Raw genomic sequence first — 23,707 nt, forward strand, 5'->3', positions numbered from 1 at the left:
TTTAACAAATACAAGAAAGCAATACAATATTTATTGCACAAACCTTAGAGTCAAGAAACCTTTCCATTTTCAGCATCATCGATGCTCAGTAATGGATCATAGCAGTCATACTCCTTTTGTTTTTTTGCAAAGGGGTGCTTGTAACAACGGTTGAGCTCTTTGAAAAACACTCTGAGTGTAATTCAGCATTATGTTAGAAAAGCAGTGCAGTTGTGATATATGGTGAATATTAAAAGTATTGAAAATACTTTTTAGACATTAATAATGGGCAGATTTCAAAGGCAGAGTAACAGATTATTTCAAACATAATGAATGGTATTATATTTTTAAAAATCTTCAAATGCAACAACTGTGATTCATTTCTGTTTCTTCCCGAAAGGTAAGGCAGTGAGTCCAACCACGGCACAGTAGCCAGGTCAAGGTGCACCTAAAATCAAGGACTTGAAAAAGTCAAGTCCTAGAAAAGAGTTTTCCAAGCAGATGATGAAGTCCTGATTCAGGGTTGAAATCTGTCTCCACCAGTCTCTTGTTTTTAACCTGCTGTTAGGGACAAATCCAGTCTCTCGCTAGCCCTTTCTCTGTACCGCTGCAACAGCCGTGCTGCACGTGGGACCGCTGCGCCCTGTCCCCTCCTGATGCAGGAATCCTCTCGGGGACCAGAGCCAGCGGAGCATTCGGGAACCTCGCAGATGGCAGGGAGCGTGGTCAGGCGACGCTGCAAACTGCCCATGCGCAGCCAGAACAGCCTCTAGGTGACTGGTGGAAATGGGAAATTCAGTGGCTGCATCTCTCCAAATACTTCTTCTTTATTCCCACAAAGGAACTGTAACCTAACTCAATTAGGCCTGTGCTCTCCACAGGTCCTGGATACCCAGCTCCCCTTAGAATAGCAGTATCTGTTACATATAGTGATACATGTGGTTATCACTGATCACAATAAGTTTTTTCTTCAGTTTATAACAATAAGTACTTTCAATTTTAATGGAAAGAAAAACAAAATAGCACTTAACATAATTATGCTGAATGTTCATTAAGAAATTGCTGTTTGACATTACCAGCTTATAGGAGATGCGGGTTTTAGGTACCGTACTAGCTTTGATGCCATTCAGTCAGAGTCCAGGTTCCTGCAGTCCTTGCTGAGAGCCACAGGGAACATATGCAAAACGTCCTCTTTTGCTGTTCGAAGTTCTCAAGAGTGTACATTTTCCAGGAAACCTGCTTCTATACCAGGCACTGTATTTACTGATTTTTTTTACTGTGCTTTCTTCAAAGGCTTGTGGCAAGTTTAACAAAAAAAAAAAAAAGGTTTAGTAAAGTAATACAGATATAATAATTTTTAGTCTGTTTTTTATAATATTAACTACGGATCATTTAAACAACTTAGTTGTTAACCTGATCATATGGTAAGTCTGGTGTGTTTAATAGCACTTTAAATCCTGGCTTTTTGTTGTAAATTGTAATTTTGTTAAATAATCCAGACATGGATGACAAATACCATGACTGTGAAATTGCTTTTCAAGTTTTTGTGGGATGATCTATTCATTACCAGATCTCTACCTTCAATCTCATGCAGATGAGTTGAAGCTGCAAGTTAGGCTTTAACTTAAACAGTACTGCTTTTTGCTAGAGATTTCTTACATACCAGTTATATACAGTGCTGTTTTAAGACTTTGGCCCTCAGCTTGAAAGATCTTAACAGTAGTCCTACATCTCCTATCTTTTCCTTCAGAAATACCACTAACACACTGTGCAGTGAGTGCCCTGTACATCTACATATGTGCCAAGTTAAGGCACAGGGTGCAAGTGAGCATGTGGTGCCCAGGATCTTCTCAAAGATTAAAAATTCGTAGCAATCCACGGACTAAGAACAGTAAACATATTGTGCAAACTGAATATTATCATCTATTCTAATAGAAGAAAATCATCAGTGAGTCTGAATAGTATGGCAATGAGAGGAGAGGGGGAGAATCATCAGAAAGAGTAATTTAGTTTTAGTTTTCTGTGTGAGAAAAAAAGAGTTTACATGTGATGTGCTGATAATGAAGGAGCCTGTATGGGATTGAAACAGGGAGAATAACCTGGCTTGACCTGTGCACGTGTGTCAGGAAGCCCATTAGAGAGCCCCAGGCCCGCTGTTCTCATGAGGCATTCAAAGAAATGTGAGGGCTGCATTAGCTTTGGGCAGGCTGTAAGCAGGATGGCTCTTCTCTGCACCCAACATGCCTGCTCCAGCAGTATCAATAACGAAAGGTAAGGAAGACCTCAGTTAGACCACTTTTATTACCTGTCAAAAGATGCTTGTGCTAGGAGTAGATCCAACAGAAACAAAGGTTAAATTTTTTCATCGGCTTTTCAAGGAAAGAGAATAAAATAAAAGGAGAATAAAGCAATTCGCACAGCTGTGCAGAGATAGAGGCATACCCAGTGAACCTGAGGGAGGATAGTGAAAGAAAATGTTTAGAAGGAAAATGAGAGACTCCTCTTTCCCACTGAACTTTGAGACATCTACTTGCATCAGAAATTAGATCATCATTGCATTATCTTGACCTCCCTAGTGTGAAATTCTAATAGTGTTTCTAGGTTTTGTTCTGTAACTTTGACCTGAATTCCTCCATACTTTTTCAAAACAAAGCCATCTACTCCTAATAGAATTTATGAAACCTTTACAGACATGGGGTTATAAATTACTTTGGCAAAATTACAAATACAAAGTTTAGCTAATGTGAATACTTTGAGACTTCTTTGTGCTTTTCAGCACCATTCATACCAGCATGGCACCCTTCGTCTGGCTTATGTGATTTAGATCTCTGAAAATGTTTTCAATTATATTCGCTTTTCACACAATTTTTAGGATCAAAGGTATGTGTGTATCAGGTGCTTTTCCCAGAATGTCAGGTAGACTTCCCTATCCTATTCTAGAAGAAAGTAAAACATATTTGGCATTGCATCTACTACTAAATGACTTCTCTGTCGCTCTGTACAGTCAGTTTAAAAACCATACACCATATTCTGTATTTCCTGTCTATGAAGAAATAAATATTCTAAATAAGAGTCATCATTGAAAGTTTGCAAAGTGAGACATAGAATACAAATAAAATGCAGCATTTTATTCACAGTCTTTTGGGTGTAGGTAAAATTGAACAAGATGCAAGATAGTCAGAACATGGCATAAACTGTTCATTTAAGTGCAAAATGTAGATGACAAAGAATAATACGTCACTTCTTGAGCATTTTATGTGTCTGTGATTAAAGGAGAACTGCTTTCTGGACTATGAAAGGATTTTATTCACTGTCTTAAACTGCCTCTAAGTAAATTCAATTTTTTACGTTTTTCTTCTGCATTTCAAACTTGGGATAGGACCATCGTTTATTGCTATGAAAATAAGAAGAATGTATTTCAGCCTGTAAGGCTCATGAAGAGATGCAAAACTCTCTTACAGAGAAGACCTTTAAGTTAGTATTGCAGTCATGTAAATAATTCCTTAGATCAGCCTCTATACCTTATTGTAAGTAAATAGTGTTCTGAAAGAAACAGCTTTATTCAAGTATCACTAAGAACCTAAGAAAACCCTGAAGGGCCATATTCATGGCTGTAAATAATAAAATCTTAGGTGGGATTTTTCAGACCTGCCCAAGTAAATCAGAACTTAAAATCCACATATCCCACTTTAATCTTGGGTATATCAAAGCTCAAGAGGGTCTTCCAATAACAATACGGTCTTAGCTGCCTTTAAAGACTTCTTTTTGGTATTGAAGTTATTTTAAATTAATTGCAACTTTTGTAACCATGGAAAACAGTACAACAAAACATCTGCCACTGGTGCTTGGAGGAGATAGAGTGATACAATCTTCAAGCTCTCCAGACATTTATGGATGTTTATGGGATGTTTTTCAGAGGCTAAGAAAGAAAAGTAGATAGATGGAGACAGTGCCAGGATGTAGCAGTAGACCTGCATCCTGCAAAAATAATTTTGTCATAGGCTGTTTGTGAGGGTAAAGACGAGACTTTATCTGAAAGGCTTTTGTCCCTTAAAAGCCTTATAAGCTAAATCCAAAGTCTCTGTATGTTACATCCACTTCCCTACAAGGGGACTAGAATTTCAAAACAGGGTTTGACCTTCTTAAGAGTCTTTTCTGCCTCATCCATTTTCATGTCGCTTCAGAAATCCATCTCTACATGCCTGCAGGAGTGATTCCTGCCAAAACAATCAACTGTGAATGATCTGTGAAGCACCTTGTATCTGAGGAAGTATCACCATATTCATGAAACAGCAGCTCTGTGGACTTACAGGGTTGGCTACTCAGAAGCTGCCACAGATCTTTCCTCCATTTTCTCTGCTGCACTCTAGTAAAGTTCCAATAGACTGATGTCCTAATGGTTTGTATTTTGTGTATTATATAGCTTTATTTGCATTATTCATATTCCCAGTAAACTAGATGATTAAAAGATGACCATAAACAAACAAGTCTTTGAGAGAAATAAATAGTCATGTTCTCATATATGACGGTTCTCTGAATGTACACATTTAAATACCTATTTCAAAATTACTTTGAATTGTAAAGTTGCAAAAGCATTAGTAATAAAACTATGCAATTTTTGGTTTAGTATGAATTTTTTATTCATGGGAAAAGTGAGCTGAAATTGCTTGGAGCTACATTCTTAAATAACTTCCAGATTGAACATGTACATTTTGCATGCAAGTAAGACTGAGAGATTGTGGCTACAAATAGCTATACTTAATTTGAATATGCAAAAATAGTAATTGCATGTGTGAGCTTTACTAGAAGATGAGTAAGAAAGTTTAAAAAGCAGGCTTGATATCTGTGTTTTCTAATCTTCTGCAGGATTGCAGGAATATTTATTAAACTAAAGACACAGGGATATCAGGAAATGAACAAATTTGAAAAGTGATAGAGGAAAAAAGGGAAAAGAATCAAATTAGAATCCAGTATACTCTCATAATTCAACAATCAATCAGATTGTACTTCATGAAAATAAAGCTTCGCAAGCATGAATAATTATCAGAAAAAATAAACATTTCACAATTTACATTAGACAAACATTTCTTAATGACAAGCTGGTAGACCCTGCTTTCCTTCAGATACAGTCCTTGATTTTTTACTGACTGTCCTACAGTTCAGTGCCCTGGTTTTGCATCTGGACAAAGCCCAAAGTCTATTCCTGATACCTGAGGAAATCTGGAAGTTAAGAAGAAAAATACTGGATAGCAAAAGAGAAATAAATCAAATTAATGAACCATTCAGAACTATGCAGTAAGAGCCAGGCTCAGGGCAAAAAAGACATTGCTCTTAAAATAACAAGATTAATAAGATCATACTTCCACCAAATATCCTACAATTATAAAGGTATTTGAGGCAGCACTTTTTTGTCAACGGTCTAGAACTGATCATCATCTATGTTAAGACACTACCAAGTGAAAGGTATCTAAGTTTTTATTCCAGTTTTTATATTTGCATAATATAACAACAATATTTAAATATGTTTCTTGCAGAGAAGTAATCATCATATCTTGCACAAGTATGACACAAGGTTTGTGATAGCGTTATCAGCATTAAATGAAACTCTGTGAAACATTTTAAGTATCTAAGACAATTAGTATTTTCATACACAGGTAGTACAGACTGGATGATCACTCTGCAGACATGGGTGTCTGTAAAACTCCTTTTAAAAAGCTTCCAACTATTGTCTCCTTGGAATTCTGACTAGTAGCAGTGGATCTGCAACAGGGAGGATAGCAAAAAGATCATCCATAGTAAAATCCTCTGCTGGGTATACTCAGTTTAAATAAAGGGTATGTACAAAATGATAACAGAAAATAATGAAATTTCCTATAGAAAGGTCCAAATAGCAGTGATACAGGAGTCAATACTGCAAGGATGTATACACATACCTAACTTCATGTGCAGTAAACAGTCTTAAAAAATTAATCTAACATGTTGATTTAATTACTTCTATAGTTAGAGATGTGTTGTTTGGTTTTTTTGAAATATTGCTTACATGGGTAGATGAAGAAGCTAAATATCAGTCGTAATCCCTTCCATCATAAAATAATGATAAAACCATCTGGGCATCAGTTAAACTATTGAAGATGTATTGATGATGGGGAAAAGAAAAAAAAGTATAATTAGTGTAATTATTATCTAGGAAGAACAGGAAAATTGAGATAGCAACACCACCAAAATTGGTTGTATGTGAAGCCTTGTAGGAGCTTTCATTTTTAAATAGTTCAGTAGCATTTTGTTTAAAGCATATTTGGCAAAACCAATTGCTCTGCAGATTTCGTAAGATCAAGGGTTTATGTGTGGGAAGAGAAATGTGTTCTCAAATTGCTTATTTGATTGGAGAGTGGAAATAATTGCAAAAATATGTTGCTTTCAAGCCTACAACCCGGATTTCACCCCAGCTATTTTGTCTCATTACAGCACTGCTGTACTTTAACTAAGCATCATTCTTCACTCTTACCATATTTGCTCTACAAACAAAATATGCTTGATTCCTGCCTTGGATACCATATACTTTAAAAGGAAAAAAACCCCACCCCACAGAGACAGAGAGTGTACATAAAAGTAGATCCTTTAAGTAATGGGAATCACCAATAAATCTAGCCTATATATACCAATTTTTAAATTATTTCTCATAAGACTAGGTGTTCATACATGTACCAGTATGCATGTTATTGTACTTCTATCATAACCTGAAGCACTTAGTTTATGTGATTAGTTCACTTGTTAGCATGCTAATATTTTCAGTATGTGTATGGATGTTTGAAGCATTAAGATTTACTTTGACTTTTTTTTGCTAAGTTTAAGTTCCTAATTTCTTCTGAAGTTTCTTTTCCTCTAATGAATGCTTCTTCTCCTCTTTGAATGCTTTCTTCTGCATTACAAGTCTCTGACTTCTGTATTTGTTCTTACCCAGATATTTTGGATGTGCTACTACAAACTTAATAAGACACATTTCCAAGGTTAAATATTAACTTACTCAAAACATTTTGGGTTACCAAAAATGTTTTAAATGATGACCTAAAGTAGCTAGTGCTGCATCAGCATAAGCAGCTTCTAATATTGTCTTGGCTATAGGATTTCCTAGACTGCTTTCTGCTCCTCCCACAGTATTTATACAAGCACCTAGTTCTGTATCAGCTGGACAAAGAACTACTTCTAAAAGATGCTGAATAGTAAGATTCCCAATATACTTATTTGCAAACATTCCTTAATTCTAGAAATCTGTTTCAAAAACCAGATTTGTGTTATAATTTTCAGTATAAAAACATGAAAAAGGTGTATTATCCCTTCAGTCTCATAAATCTGAATAGACATGTAAAAACATCATTTGTTTTGGCCTTAATGAGCACTAACACTTCTAAAGCCACCTATCTTCCACTCTATTACCATGCTTATGAGAAGTTTAGTGATACCAACAAAGCTACAAAATACCTCTCTGGACTTTACCTAAGCAGGGAGGATCCCAGTCTGGCATTTCTTCTCACTGTAGCCGGTATAAATGATTTGCAGATGATAGTGGACAGCAGAAGCGATCAAGACTTGCTGTAAGATGGTAAACCCGAGAGATTCCTGCAAGAGTGAAAAATATAGTTCTAACCATCCTTGTTCCTTCGAAGAAAGCTTGACTGGACTGCAAGAGATCACCCTGCAAGTGTCTGAATCAGGGGACTTTGTTCTCATGCAGAGAATCAGTTCTCAAATGCAAAGGATACCTGAGATTTTACTTGTGAGCTTTGAAAAGCCAATATATCCTTTTTTTATTTCTTGTGGCCTTTGCAAAGGGGAAAGTAAAACTTTTCAAATTATTGTACTAAATCCTGTAAGAAGATTGAAAAGAATTTAGCGAGAACTTGAGAATACATGACAATGGCTGATAACCATGTACATCAAATTAACAGGCTATAGCTTGATGCTTAAATCCATTCTTGGAGCCATCATGCACATTTCCTGAGCAATTTTCTTAGTATTCTCCCAGTTAAATGTTCAAAACGAATTCACCTGTGGTCAGCAGCTGAAATGTTTCTGCGTTTTGAAGACGGTTAAGATCAGGGCTTGCAATCAACTTCAGAGTCAACCGAACTTTAACATTCTCAAAGTTCTCCTGTAACATGTGCTAATTGGTAGCATCTCTTGTGAATAACAATGATCTAAATAAAATTCTCTTGTGATCTCCAGAGTTCCCTCTGGAGCAGAGATTATATTATAGCAGATGTGCTACTACAGCATGGCAAAGACTGCTTTATAGGAATCTGCCTGTGGCTGATTGTAAATGGTATCAGTGCTGTGTATCAGAGCTTATTTAAATTTAATATTTTGTCAGAAATATTTTATTCACTATGCAGCTCAATAGCAGTAACCACATAAGGGATTTACGTATAAATCTCTAGGGACTGGAGTGTTAATGGTAGTATTACTAATAAATAGCTATAATAAAAGAAATGTTTAATTATAGATGGTGATCTTTCATTTAGAAAGTCCCAGCATCCATAAAACACGTTATTGAATACTGCATTCTTTCACTCTGCCATTGCTTCTAACTGTTGAAAGAGTAGATATGTCAACAATAAATTAATTCATATTTACCCATATACCATTCGTATAGTTCATATTCCACATATACTATTACCAACTAATTCTCTCAAGAATTCAGGAAGTAATACACAGAGGGATGTCAAGAGTACTGTTTTTTACTATGAGCTTTTCTATGTTCTGCAGATACAGTCATATTTTAGGATCAAACTGGATAAACTACAAGATTTCTAAATGCCATTTTCATAGGTGAGCTTAAAACTAAGTTTGATAAGGTGATGTCCTTTAATAGTAATCAACTTATGGATGCACCAGAGTAACCTTCCATTAAATATTAAACTGAAACAATAAAAGAATAATAGGCCACTTTCCCCTGTGGTCTAAGTTTACTGAAATCAGGAAGAAATATAGATCTCATTTCAAGATAGAAGGAATTCACGAATTCCTATTAAAAATAATTCTAAGCTGTATTTACAAAAGCAGGAAAATCCCATGGCTGCAATGTAAACACACTATAGTTAATTTGATCTAAAATAATATAGAGTATAGGACACAGAGCACTTATAGCTTCCTACCCCCCAAATTCACACTCAGATACGGAGTCAGAATGTAGCCATGGTAAATCTCTGCATCCAGGAATACAGAGATGCTTCCTGGTCCAATATTACTGATATGCCCATTGAAAACAGTTGTTTTTCAATAAATTTGAACCTAATTTTTCTTAGCTGCTTATTTTTAAATAGATCATTAAGAAAATCACACCCACCTGAAGGTTCTGAGTATACTCACTGACCACTGATTTATGCATAAGTCTTTTTCTGGATTTCCCAGAATGTCAGTTCTATGAAAATTATACTGAAAGGATGAACCAAAGTTTGTTTGTTTTGTTGTTTGTTGTTTTTGATTATTTCTTTTTTTAAATTTATAAAATCAGGCTTCTTCCATAATGCATGTTCCATTACTCTTTTTTTATTTCATAATCATTGTCATGGCCCACTTGCATTAGATCTACTCCGTGGGTACTCTGTGCAATTCTGACACTTCATTTGTGTCATAAATTCTGATAAAGTTTGCTTCTTCTGCTTTAAGTTTTGCAGATATTAGCTGCTTTGATATAACCTATATAGTTTCTGTTCATTTGTTTATAGTAGTGAAGGTATCTAGCCTGTTGACCCAATGTTTATACTATTCCATTTAACTATTTTTTGACTGTGCTGTGACCCAACAGTTCCAAAGTAAATATGTCATATACATTGCAGACGAAACCTGGAAAACTGCATTTGTTTTACATATTCTTCATAATATCCAATGTCAAAATCAAATTCATGGTTTACTAAACAAAAGTTCAGAAAATAATTTTTTTAAGTTAATAAAAATTACTAAATTTTAGCCAAGTGCCTCTGTCATGTATCTTTTACAATGAGCTAGAGATTAAGGAAACATACACTTCACCTTGTCCTTAAAATAAACTCGATAGGAGACTTAGTCCATCTGTCCTTTATAGCAAAAAAGCTGGATAAATTTACTTTATTTTTGCAGGTATTCTAGATAGACGCAAATGTAAAGGACACTTTTCTGCATCTATTTCATTTCACAAGTTATTGAAGTTAAAACAGTCATAAATCATCCCTATGAGAGAAATTTTTATGAAGTCTCAAGAAAAAAAGTTTACGTTTAATGCCCAGCCAGGTAGTTGAGGTAAAAAAAACCTCTCAGCTTAGTATGATATTATTTTCTGTATTGAACATGAAATAATATAGAGGAGAGAAAAAAAATTCTCAGTAGTTTACAAAAAGCATTAAATAATACATCAATAGGCATAAGAAATACTGGCCACAGTGTTCTCAAATCTGTTCCTGTTACAGAATTCTGCATAAAGGCAGCACTAAATGGGCTTTCGGTTCAATTCCTGGACCTGCTACTGGTGCAGTCCCTGAAAATGTCCCTGTTCGATGAATTATCCTAGAAGGTTCTGGATGCTGAGATTCTTCTGCAGAGGATTTAATTGCTACAGGCAAAATCCCACATATTTATTAAACTTGAAACTATACTAGCACAAGCAGAAAGACCATTTAATGTGAAAGTGACTCTTAGTACATATACAGGAAGATTTTTATGGATATAAACACTTACAGTACTGTTCTTTGAAATATACTGTCTTTTCATGTTTCATGCTGTGTACATTCTTGCTTCAGAGTGTGTGTAAAACAAGAGCAGAAAACAAAATTTGATTATAAGGAATTAAATTTACTTCCTAAAAATTAACTAGCCTCAGAGCTTTGCAAAAGAGTAATCAAAAACAATAAGGACTGACAAAAGACAAGCTGACCTCATCCTTACACCCAACAAAATTTGTGGGTGAAAGGACAGATACGTTTGTAAACACAAAGAAAAAAAATTCATAAAGAGAAAGAATCATCTACTTCACATATTTTTGCTTTCTCTTTTTGGCTCATTCGAAGCCTTGTGCTAGTGTAGCAACCCTTAAGGACCTTTGTCTTACTTAAATGGGTAGTTGCAAAACAAACTAGCTTGTGTTTCATGATTTCCTGGGTTACCACTCTGCTATTTTCAGTAACCAGTTTTGTTTTTCTGAAACTATTTGTCACAATCCCATTTGAGAGTCTGAACACTTGCTGCCCACATCCAAAGAAAAGTCTGTTTCAACTAAGAGCCAATTTCTCTGTTTATTAAACAGTATTTCTTTACAAAGGCGCACTTTGTATGGTTTGCCTGTTCATTTTGAACCAGATTGTAAGACAAACCAAAAATCTTGCATAGACTTAAATGGTCTTAGATTTAGCTCTCCTCTCAAGTAATGATACCACAATTGCTACAAGTGGCACTTAGATTAGAACTGAGCTGTTTTCTTTTTTCAATAAGGTACTGTTGACTGGTGGTTTTATATTATGCCCCCATACCTCTGGGATTAGAGTTTCCTTTTATTTCTGCAGTCTTAGGGGAAAACTTTGACTTCTCATTCATTCCCGAAGAGGATATTTTACTTGTAGATAGGGGTTTTGGGGAAGAGCCTGCAAAAGTGATGCCCTACACCCTACGCATCCTATGAGGCTGGGCTCTGCAGACCACAGACATACTGTGGTACACCTCTAACAGGGACTGGAAGAGCCACAAAGATGCTGGCATTATACAAATTGTGAGCTTGTCCTGCTGTGACAAGGGCTGTGCTGAGGCTTGCAGAGCATTGCTTCTGCCCCTGGATCGAGAGACACTGTCTTTCTGCCTGTCACATCAAGAATTTTGGCTGCATTGACAATGCAAAGACCAAAGGCTGCATTAAAGGTAAGAACACAAGGTCCTGCCTGGGACAACTTATAATCAAAAAGCAGCAGATGGCCACAAACAACAGGGAATAAACTAGAAAACTATGAGTATCATGAAATTCAACTTACCTTAGATTTATTTACCAAAGACCACAAATGGGCAGCGCATTTAACATTGGAATCACGTTTTACTTTTTTTGCCACACGTAGAGCTGATGGAATTAGGCAGTCTCCACTAAATACGTGGACTCAGGGAATCAAACTTTTTATATGTGGCATTTCCTCAAAATAACTGAAAATATTTACAATTAAAACAGACAAAAAGTCCTTAGAATACTTCATTCTTTTTCAAATGTCAATAGCAGGTATTTTCTGAATAGAAAGGCAGGGCAAAATAGGAAAAGGCTACAACAAAATGTGGACTTGCTCTTTTTCTGTGTTCCAGTGACTTGAATTTTCTCATTGTGACCATCACTCATAAATAACTGCTCTTTTACTGCTTTCCATTTTGCTTTATTTCATCATTAACAAGCATTCTCTGTTGCTGTTCAGCTTTCCCCCACATTTCTTCATGTTAGTATATGTTTCTCCTTTTCTTGTCCTTCATTTCTTCTCCAGTTCTTCATTACTCTTATCTTTAAAAGCTGTACAAATTTCTGGAATATTTAACGGCACTGACACTGCTGTCATTAAATCAGTTCCCTAGTGCTCTGATGGGAAGAGCATTTCCAGTAACTGAATGTGAAGAAATGTTGCTTCCAGCAGCACTGAATTTGAAAAGTGGAAAAGATACTGAAGTAGCGGTAACTGCGGTGGAATAAAGTATCTGTCTCACTAATTGACAAATAAACGTCCATGAAATGACAAGGCTGGGGAAGACTGTGAAAGAAGACATTTCTACCTCCTATAGGAATATTTTTAAGTTAATAGTTCTTATGAAGCTGACATGACATTTTTATAATTCAAAAAAGTCACAGAAGAATAGAGTTGAAAAGGACCTTGAGGAGTGTATAATCTGATTTCCCTCCCAAGGGGTGATTAACAACACATGCATGATTTTTGGCAGAAGATCGTCTATACTTTTCTTAAAGATGTTCAGTTAAATTCTCCTGTGGAAAACTAATCCAGCCCGTCACTATCCTGAACATTATGTAGCATTTTCAATCTAACCTGAATACTCTTGCTGAAATTTATTATATGTTTCTATGATTTCAGAAAAAAATTATTCTTTTCCTTCTGCTGTAGTAGTTCATGTACTTGAGAACTGCTGGTTTACCTCAGTTATCTACTTCCAGTACTTTTAATCTCTAAAGAGTTCATGTTTTCTAGGCCACCTTATACTTTTTTCTCTCTCCCCCTTCTCTCCAAGTGGCCCACTTCTTGCTTGAAGTGCGAAGTGCCAGACTGGACAGGGTATTCCAACTGGTAAAGCCAAGACTGAGTAAATACTAAGTGGAATTATTATTTAATGTATCTTGCTAGCTGTAAGACTAATTCCGCCTCCTGGTATGATACGGATTTTTCTTAGTAATAGCTTCATCTTCACCTCAATGAAAAAGCTTAGGTCTGTTCTGCAGCGTTTTATCTACCCCAATCTTACATTTATATGGTGGGTAACTTCTACCAAAGTGCAGTATCTTACACATTGTCTTACCTGAGTTTTGTCCTCCCTTAGCTGTAGCATTCCTCAGGGAGAAGGGAAAGAAACAGTACCTAAGCAGATACTAATCCATAGTACATATATAAATACACTCTCTGTATATGCAGCATATATTGCATAGGGTTTCTCCAGTCCCCTGTGGTTATTCAGAGTGAACAAAGGCAGGACTAGGGATCTGGCCATGTAAGTCTACCATGTAGTCTAGTCTGTGTCTACATATGATTTTATGTAGTTTTTAAAGCTCATTTGTGTAATAAATCTTCCTCTCTTATCATGAGTTTTAGCCTATGCAGGGCGTGTTTTAAATTTTGCTCATATTTGGAGATCTGACACACTAACGTCAAAACTATAGTTCCAGTTGTCATTTAGAAGAGCAGAACACAAAACTGTTCTTTGATCAAACAGAAAGAACAGATGGGAATGTGGACAACAGAGAAATGAGTGGGAAATGAAACGGAAAAAATAAGGACAAAATATAGAGTAGAAGGACAATATGAGACTAGAAGAACAAACAGAAGATGAAAACAGGCCAATTGAAAAACCATATGGCATAAACTGTGAAGATATTAAAGCAAAGAAGCAACAGGACAAAGTTAAAAAGAACAGGAAAAAAAAAAGAAAGAAAAGGCAAGAACAAAAATGCAAATTCATGAAATAACATTGAAACCAAGCACTTATTTATTTGCTTTTAAACAGTAATGCAGTTCTGTATTTTTAGGAGAGTAGTCATAAATTCTCAAATCTTTAGCTTTTTTCTGGCAGCACAACAACCTCGTGCAGGATTTTAAAAGCATATTTCAAGACAAGGATGTGCTGTATCTTTCCAAATCTCTGCAGGTCCTCCCACATGCTATCTCCTTTTCGTAATCTAAGTAAGACACATTAAAACCTAAGCTGCTTTTCTTTTTTTTGTCCTTTGAAATACATAGTCAGAAACATTGGTCTTGCTGCCTATGTCTCCCTAAACTCTCCCTTATGAAAATTTCTGACTGTGTTTCATCATTTTTTGACTCTCATAACACTATTTATTCCACTATCATGCAAAGCCTAAGTAAGAACTATTAGAAACAGTTCTCCTTTCTGTCATCTGCAAAGCAGAAAGGAAGAGAAAGAACTAGAGGAGGTGGAAGTTGCCAGCCAGAGCCTTCATCCTGATGTTTCTCAGGCTCTAAGCAATGCAGCTGCAACCACATGCAAAAGGACACTTCTCTTATTTATGAATCTCTCCACTGCCTCAATAACCAACCAACAAGGTAAAACTGCAAGGCTACAGCAGCAAAACAGCAAAACCACACAGCAATAAGGATTACCAAACTTTCTGCATGGGTAAAGAGAGAAAATTAAAGCAATTTTCAACTCAACTACATTTTGCAGTATTGTGCAGATAACAAAATGACAAAACTGGAAATCCTGGATAGTGTCTTCTGAGAAGTCACCATCCTACTATTCTAAAATACCAAGGGGGAAAAAAAATCTTTAATTTGCTTTCATATGGGTAATTGTATGCTCTTTTTTGTTGTCGTTGATTTTCATATTCTATATTTCACATTCTTCAATTCCCTAGTTTATTCAGTTCTAGTTTTCTTTAAAAGCCTTTGTGCTTCCAGTGAATATCCTTGGAATAACATCAGGCAGCATCATAATTCTTAATCCTTTTCTAGATTTTTAAAATTATAATGTGATATCTAAAGGTCAGGAAAGGAAAAAAGGAAGGTCTGCATTGCTGTCCTTGTATGTCACACATGCAGAGCCAGATTCTCAGAAATGCACAACATTCATCAAGAACAATTACACGTTTTATTTGTTTTGTTTGAGTTGAAAATTATAACCATTATATTTTTAAAAAAAAGGAAAAAATAAAAAAGTGAATTTAGTAGGTTGATGAGCTTGGTGAAAGCAGACTGATAACTGATTAAGGACAAGTACAACACAGGGACGAGGCAGTATATGTTACTGTTAAGGACGGTTTGATTTCAGTTCAGTTATTCAGAGCAGCAAGGCTAAAAAGCTTGTAGGGCAGAATAAGAGCTCAGGTTTCTCCTCTGAAACCACCGATCACTTGATTCAACCCACACTGCATTTCCACATAAAAATGAACTGTGCTGCACTTGCCACGTACCAAAAGTAGATTAAGTCATTGTTTTTGATGTGCTCTAATGACACTTACATGGAAACCACATAATCTTCTGTGTGATTAAGCTTTCATTTAAAGAAATTATGAAAATGCGGTTATTAAAATAATCTTTCAAATGTGAAAATGTATTGAACATGCAAGGTAGCAGTCCAGATGATAGCTCTAAAGAGGATGTGATCCATTTCTGTTCATTTCAATAAAACATTGATTCCAAAGTGAAGTAATGAAGTGAAGTAATTTTTAAAAAATCAATGCTGTATCTCTTCCCACCATTTAACAGAAATGTGCAACAACAGAATAACTGAAACTGAAGTCAGCGTTTGCTTTGTAGGGCGACAATGTCGCTTTCAAACATGAAGCTAGTGAATAGTTATCAGGACAGGCAGAAGAGTGGAGGTATAATGTAAAGTAGCCAGTAAAGGCATTTTCACAAAGGCCAAATTCAGATAGCAAATGGAAGATGTTTCAGAGCACTGCTGCTTCCAATGTGTTCACTAATTTTGAGTTGTATTCTCATCTTCTTACGAAACAAACAGAATTGTGTCAAACTGACTAAGCCTGCATGTCCAGTCTGATTTAGTTTCTGGATTTGCCTTAGGTCACCTGCTCGGAGGGTTATATTTGGATTGTTCCTTATAACAGCATAATTCCTGTACTGTATTTACATTAGATACAGTAGTGCAATTTTACTATCCTTGACTTGCTTTTGAAATCCGAAAATATCTGCCCTTCTTGAAATGTTACCAGACCTTTGCTTTTTAAAATCTTGAAAGAGAACAGCCAAGATATAAAAATAATCTTTCATTGAAAATGTATACACGAGCCTACTAGCAAGATTCCTCTCATTGGTATACTTTATGCTCCTTGGTCTTCCATTTCAGAGCACCCAAACCGTGTGACTAGAACACAGTGCAGACACAGTGATAAAGCATTTCTCATGCTGACTAAACCAGAAATGTTGTATAGGACTTTTATTTCTAGTAACCCTATGGGTCTACAGAACAATGATGGACATGATAAGGACTATGAATTTTGACATCTATTCAACTTCTATAAAGCATATGATTTTTTAAAACATTCCTGAAGATGTAATGGAGGGTCTCTGCATTGGTCCAGGCATTTTCCCTGTAGGAGTAAGGGGGATGAATTTTATTTGGTTTCAGTATTTATATGTTATTCTCAGATTCTCAAAAGATTATACTTGGTTTTTGTAATTAAGTATATGTTCCCTGAATACACATAGAACTGCAATTTATACATTTAATGAAAAACCACAATCCCCACATATTTCTCCTATACATCCATCAAGCAGTCTCCAATCCACTATATGCCAAATATTGCATTTTCTAACAAGCAAAGTGCTGACACAACTATAGAAATTAATTTCTTAAATATCCATTTGGCTAGAGAGGTATTCTCTCACTCCTGTGTCTTACAGCTCCTCACAAATCCATGGTGTTTTCTTTTCCATAGCTGTTCCTATTCTACTTTTATCAATAACTATGTTTTGCTTTAACAGTTTCATCTTCACCATTCCATAAATAATGTACTAAATTATTATGTGTAAGACCTTATTCTAATATTTTACCACCCAGTCATTTATGAAATTCATCATAAAACTTCTTATCCATAAGGAATTTAAATAATATAATAAAACTCAAGTTTTCATTGTTAGTTCTTATAAGTATTTTCAAATTATTTGGGGTTTTGTGCTTTATGACCATAAAGATAATTTTTCTTGTCTTTTTTAACATACCTTTCCAGGAAGATTTATCAGTGGTCTTTTTGATCTTCTATTCATTGTGTGGCTTTAGTTTTATGGAAGATTTTCTAACATAAAAAATAACATTAAGGCAAATTTATATTCATTTATTGCAATCATTCTGTATTCTACTGACTACACTATAGCTAAAGGTAAATTGATACTGTTGTAATGAGAAACTGATGTTAGCCTTGTTCTTTTCTGAAACAATTCTTAATTTCTCTAGTTTGAAGATTTGTTATGCTAATGTTTATTTTTTAAGTAGGCATTTGTTTTTTTCTCATAATAACAGAAGTACTGGTGGCATTAGCATTATTTTAGTAATAATATTCTATTTTTTTAAAAAATTGTACTCATAGAGGTGAAAACAAAAAAGATCTGGATGTACGGGACATTTTCTTAGATTTCCTTGTCATTAAATCCTACATTGCATTGGGCAAATCTGCCTAAATTTGAAACAGTTAGTTGTGTGGTTACCTGAGTGCTCCCACAGGTATTTCCATACAAATTAATGTTGGAATTACACAAGTAAATACATGTGTAAAGGAAACAAAGAAGGTGGGAACATATATTTGATGATCTTATTTAGAATTTCTTTCATGCTCTGATTTAAGGATTGCAATAGTTCTTAAGTGCCAAAAATCTCACCGCAATAATCTCTGGCATCCTCAGGGCATGATTTAAGTGTCACAATACTTGCAGGGAAGGCAAGTAAAGCAGACTAAACCACTTTGACGTTCTTGCTAGCTTAAGCATGTTATTTCATGCACTCATATCCAGTAGCAAAATGCATATATTGGGCTGACAGCTACAGACAGATTCATGAATTACTGCATTTTTTTAAGCTTTCAGAGTCTGCAAGCAAAATAAGCCTTTTCCTCAGCATCTCCACTGCTAATACACTCCATAGACATTAGTTTCCCAAGTAAACTTGGAAATCATTGAGACTGACACAAAAGAACTTAGAAAAGTGTCTTTACAACCTCATCTAATATATTGCTAGTCTTTGTTGAACTGTGACTATAAATTTCACAGAATGGAGTGCCTTTGTTTGCTTTGAGGGGTATCTACGTAAACTATTTTCAGACATTCAAAAAAATATATAGTTACTGTATTTGGGGACAAAAAGTGCTGTGTTGACTTCTAAGGAGATTAAGTATAATATTTTTCTATATCTTGATATTAGACAAATAGACACTAAAATATACTAATGTGCAATTTTTGCCATGCAATGATTTGACTTGTGGCTGAGGAGAAGAGGTGCAGGGAGCTGTTGCTAGAGGACCTCTAGTCAGGAAGGCTAACTCCTTAGATACATAAAAGGCTTGTCTATTGGGTCATGCCAGAATAGTGCCTCTTGTAGCACTCCTTTCCCTGACTTCCCAGCCTGTAGGAAATGAATAATAACAAATAAACGGCCATTGAAGATGTGATTCTCAAATGCATGTCTGTATTGTTATTTATGAGGGTCAAACAGTTTTACTCCACAAGAAGCCTGGTACAAAAATAGAGTACTTTACCTCCAGACATTGATCTGATCCTGCATTTCCAGGGAATAAATTTGTGTTCTGTTTAAAATGTACCATATTGACTTAGAAAGACAGTCCCTTCTCTTTCTTAAAAACAAACAAACGACAAAACCAAAACAACACAACAACAAAAGCAACAAACAAAAAAACCCACACACATTTTAAAGAAATGGGAAAATGTCTCTGTTATTATTCTTAAGTTTTCATTTTCACCCTAACTTTTAAACTTATATTTTATTTTTCTGTCCAAAGGAGATCATACAGGATTACTTTCTCTCATTTTCTTCAGTACCTGTTACTTGGTTTCCACTCCTCTCTCTGTATCTCGTTCTACAGAAATGGCCCTTTTTTGCTTTCTCTATTCCTTTCCCTCTTTTCCACTCTATCTTTTTTTTTTCCTCCTCCAAATACTTCTCGTCACAGTTCTCAGCTAATCAGTGTCTCTTTCATACCTTACCTAGTCCATGACATTCTACTCACCCTTGGGAAATATTACCAGAAGCCAACAACCAGAGAATTAAATGGATTAGACAAAGATTACAACAAAATGGAACAAAAGAGGCTCTCAAGTTAAAGTTCATCTCAGTTCATTTTTTAGATTTACAATATAGGCTAGGTATAGCAAAGTCTACATATTTACTTGTATTTCATTACGAGCTGTGGAGTTGCCAAAGAATTTGACTATGTAATGGCCCAGGTACTCTCTGAACTTATTTCAAGGTCACCCACCCATGATTTTGAGAGGATGCTCCAGGAAGGAGCAAGAAGCCCATGCTTGTTGCCGTCCATTAAACACCAGGAGATGAAGCTAGAGTAAGGCCATTTGTGACAGGAGCTCTAGTTCAGACAAGAAGAAAGAATCATGCCTCACTCTTTTCAGGAAAGCATTGCAGCACATATACCTCTGTTTTCTCAAGACTGCATTTTGTTTCCTGGTGGTATAGATTTTCAAACTGGATCTTATTGCTCCTGCTGCCTGCCCTGCAACAGCATTTGGTGGCTTACCCTGGAACTCTTCGCCCCAGCCCAAGAACAGGGATGCCTACAAAAATGATTCTTTCTTATGCATCTCAGACTGACTTGTTCCCTGTCACTCCTGCTTCTCCAACATAATTCTGGGGTGCCATCAAGTTCATCATGTTCCATGATGATTTCAGAGGTCAGATGGAAAAATTATGGAAACATGTAGTCTTATGAATTACAGAAAGAATCACCAGATCCACTTCTAAATGTGGACATACTGAAGCTACAATCAATCAGGAGTGAACACACTGTAGGTCACCAGGACTTCAGACTGTTCCAGATGCTGGCTGAAGGGCCAATCTTGGCTGTGACTCAGCTTTATAGAGGGCAGATACATCACCAGGAACTAATCTCTTAACTGCTTTAAAAGTCAGTGTGACTTCTAGCATTGACTTCAAGAGACCAGAACTTCAGCCAGGTAACTTACAAGCAACCATGCTGCACTCTTTTGTAGATTTATTTTTTTGTTGGTTTCAGCATTAGGATTATTTCATTATTGCTATTACTGTAACTCTTAATAAGACTAGAAATAGACTGAAATAAGACTAGGGCATGTGATTAAAATGATACATGAGCAATGATTAAAACACTAGCATTAATACTAGCATTAATGTGGCATAGTAATTTTCCTTTACAAATATATATGCTTTGTTCTATATAGATGTGAAGAGAAGACGTGTTCATTTTGCTTTTTGACAGTATTAAAATATTTTCCTTGTCATTATATAATGGCTTGTCTGTATATGGAAGCAATATGATGTCCTGGCTCGAAGCTTGTGTTCCTGCGGCACCCTATCCAAGCATTTATCTCCTATGAGTAATTGAAATAAGTTTACTAAATTAAAAAAAAAAAAAGTGGTGTCCTTAAAAATAGCACATGCAAACCGCAAGTTCTTGCTGCTTTGGATGCTGAAGATCTAGTAGTATGTTTACAATGGTAACATTATAATTACAAGGTCATTTTAGTTTTAGCTAAAGCAATGATTGCTTGCAAGCGCTGCAAACCCATCAACACGAATACACACCCAGTAGATTCCATTTCTGGCTAAACAGCACAATTTGTGAAACAGACTAATAGGCCACATCCAGACTCAGGTAGAACCAAGATGTCTGTGTAACAGTGGGGCTCAGCACAGCCTGAAAAGAGCCCATCGCGTTGCCGGCGTGCCATCACTGGCATATTCAACCTCCTTCGCAAGACTGGGTTTCTGTGTGTGAAGTCTTTGGCGTTCCCTTCGTATCAACAACATTACTGAAACATAAGAACCTTTTATTTAGTGTCCTGAAGAAATAAAATTATACCAGAAGTGAGCCAAGCACCCATAGCTACCTGGTTATAGGGAGGAATAGGACCAGCCCTGAAGCTGAAGGTGCCCCAGGGCAGTGCAGTCCCCAGGTGACCCTAGCGAAGTGTCTGCAGACACAGCGTGGGCACAGCCCCACAGCCTCCTGCACTGGAGGGGCTGCTCCTGAGGCCTTTGGGGACTGTGGGCATCAGCCTGTTGAACTGCGACTGCACTGTTCTGCTGGAGCACAGAGTTAACACTTTCTCCAATCGATTATTATTTAATCTTTTCTACAATGAACAAATACCATCTGCAGCGTAGTTGCACCACACCTTCCAAATATTTTTCTCAAGAGCCCCAAAGCAAGATGTTTTTTACTGAAAGAAAACAAATTCGAGCAGCGAACCAAGTCGTTGTTAAACAGAAAAATACTTTCTAAGTAAGCCTCCTGACGACTAGCACCAACTCCGGCAAAGGCCGGACGAGCGATGTGCTCACGCCGACGGGAGAACCGCCGCGGTGCCCCGGGGCCGGCTGCCGCCGCCGCTCCGACCATCCAGAGCGAAGGCGCCGCACGGGTCCGCCCTGGGGCACGCACCGGCAGGCCGCTTCGCGCCGTGCTCCCCTGCCTCCCGCGGCAGCCGGGCGAGGCGCCGGGGGGCTGGCGGGGCCGGGGTGGGGGGCGGCGGGGCCGGGGGGCTGGCGGGGCCGGGGTGGGGGGCGGCGGGGCCGGGTGGCTGGCGGGGCCGGGGGTGGGGGCGGCGGGGCCGGGGGGCGGCTGCCACTCGCGCCCCCGCCCTGTGGGGGCGGCGCGCTATTGACGGCGTCAGCCCGCCGGGCCCCGCCAGCCCGCCGGCCCCTCCGACCGGCTGCCGGCGCCCGGCGGGTGCCCGGGCGAGACGCGCCGCGGGAGGGCGCGTAGCGGAGCGGCGGGGCGGGCTCCCCCGCCGGGAGCATCGGGCAGGTGTCGGCGGCCGCTGGATGGGAGCGCTTCTCCGCCGGGCACGGCCGCGCTCGGCCCCCCCGCCGGCTGCGGGAAGGAGGCCGGCAGAGCATGCCACCGGCGGGGCGGTTCCGCAGGGACTGACATGCTGCTGAAGGAGGGAAGGCGCCAGCCCCTCCGTCTCTCCCCGCGGTAGCGGAGGCGATGCCGCAGGGCGCTCCCCGGGCTCTCCCGCAGGCTCCAGCCTATCGCCCCCAGCGGCCGCGCTCCCTGCCGTGAGCGGCGCGGTCCCGGCCGGGCCGAGGCGACGAGCGGCGCGGGCCCGCACCCCTGCTCGGGGCGGCGGCGGCGGGGAAGGCGCTGCCCGCGCCCCGGATGCGTGTGCATGAGCGCTGCAGCGAGCGGGCGCAGGAAGCGCCCCCGCTCCGCCGCCTCCATCTTCCAGGGCAGCAAGACCCCGCCGCACGGCCGCGACAGTGAACGCCGGGGCAGCAGCTCCGAGAGCGCCTACCAGACCCAGAGAGCCCTGGATGACTGCAAGATGGTGGGTACCACAAACGGGCTTGCCTTAGTTTTTGTCCCTCCCGAGTGTCCTCGTCGCTGGCGGCGGCGCTGCCCCTCCCGCCAGCTTGCCTATTCCCGTCACGTGCAGTTGCACTATTTTTAAAACTGCGGTCCCCGTCGGGGGTGCTGCCCGGTCGCCTCACTCGCCGAACGCTTCGAAGGAGGGAGAGGGGGAAAGCGAGCGCCGGGTGCTGCGGGATAGGGCAGGGACCGGAGCCCTGGCCCCGGGCACACGCCGCCTCTGCGGCGCTGCCAAGCAGCTGGAGTTGCTTTTGGCAAGGTCCGGCCAAATCTGTCCCTAGACTTGCACTAGCTGAAGCCTAAATAGGTAAATCGTTACCTCCACTGCATCGCTGCACTCTCGGGTTGCTGTCTTGTGCTGCAGCCACACTCTTGCCCTACAATCCTACTAAAACAGGACTCAGAATTTGAGACGCTGAAATTCCATCCCTGATATACATGGTACCTGTTTCCAGACTCCCCAGAGTAGTTGGTTGCAAGTGTAAAACCTCAGATCAAGCACCTGCATTCATGTTAATATTTTTGGGCTGTCACATTATGGTATGACATGTTTCTCCATTCATATTCAAAATGCTTGGATCCTGACACTTTCCTCCAAGCCAGCTCCATATACCCCATATCAGGCTCCTTGAGCTGCAGTCAGCTCGGCATTGGGCCCCAAAATTGGTTCTCTAACCAATGACTGAAATAGAAAACAAATGAAGTTGCTGCTACTTTGCTTGAAAAATGTGGTTATTGCTAAAGCTGTCCAGTAGCATTAAGAATGTACCTGCAACTTCTGTTCTGCTGGATTCTGGCATTTTTTTTCCTCTAATACTGCAAAATGTGCTGGCAGATATCCACTCTGATGCTTCAAAATTGGGAGCAGCTCCCAGTGCACCCAGGAACAAAAGCTGCCACAGTAGCTCTATAAATACACCCAACAAGTGGATCCTCCTGGGTCCT

At 38.7% G+C, this 23,707-nt stretch overlaps 1 protein-coding gene and 1 long non-coding RNA gene across 3 annotated transcripts in view; one reads left to right on the forward strand and one right to left on the reverse strand.

Moving 5' to 3' along the window:
- LOC136002163 (uncharacterized) lies at positions 1–22,820 on the reverse strand. Its single transcript, XR_010607881.1, has 4 exons — positions 22,745–22,820; positions 7,459–7,596; positions 2,285–2,430; positions 1–1,273 (listed from the first exon to the last, which is right to left on the reverse strand). It is a non-coding gene; the product is annotated as an uncharacterized LOC136002163 (long non-coding RNA).
- Positions 22,079–23,707, forward strand: part of RGS7BP (regulator of G protein signaling 7 binding protein) — a 44,287-nt gene continuing 42,658 nt past the window's right edge. For both annotated transcript variants that reach the window (XM_065656995.1, XM_065656996.1), the window contains exon 1: positions 22,079–22,721. In XM_065656995.1, coding sequence (XP_065513067.1) covers positions 22,563–22,721 — 159 coding nt within the window. In that variant the 5' untranslated portion in view covers positions 22,079–22,562. The remainder of the gene's footprint in view (positions 22,722–23,707) is intronic.

The sequence above is a fragment of the Caloenas nicobarica genome, chromosome Z (genome assembly GCF_036013445.1).
Source record: "Caloenas nicobarica isolate bCalNic1 chromosome Z, bCalNic1.hap1, whole genome shotgun sequence".
NCBI classification, from domain to species: domain Eukaryota; kingdom Metazoa; phylum Chordata; class Aves; order Columbiformes; family Columbidae; genus Caloenas; species Caloenas nicobarica.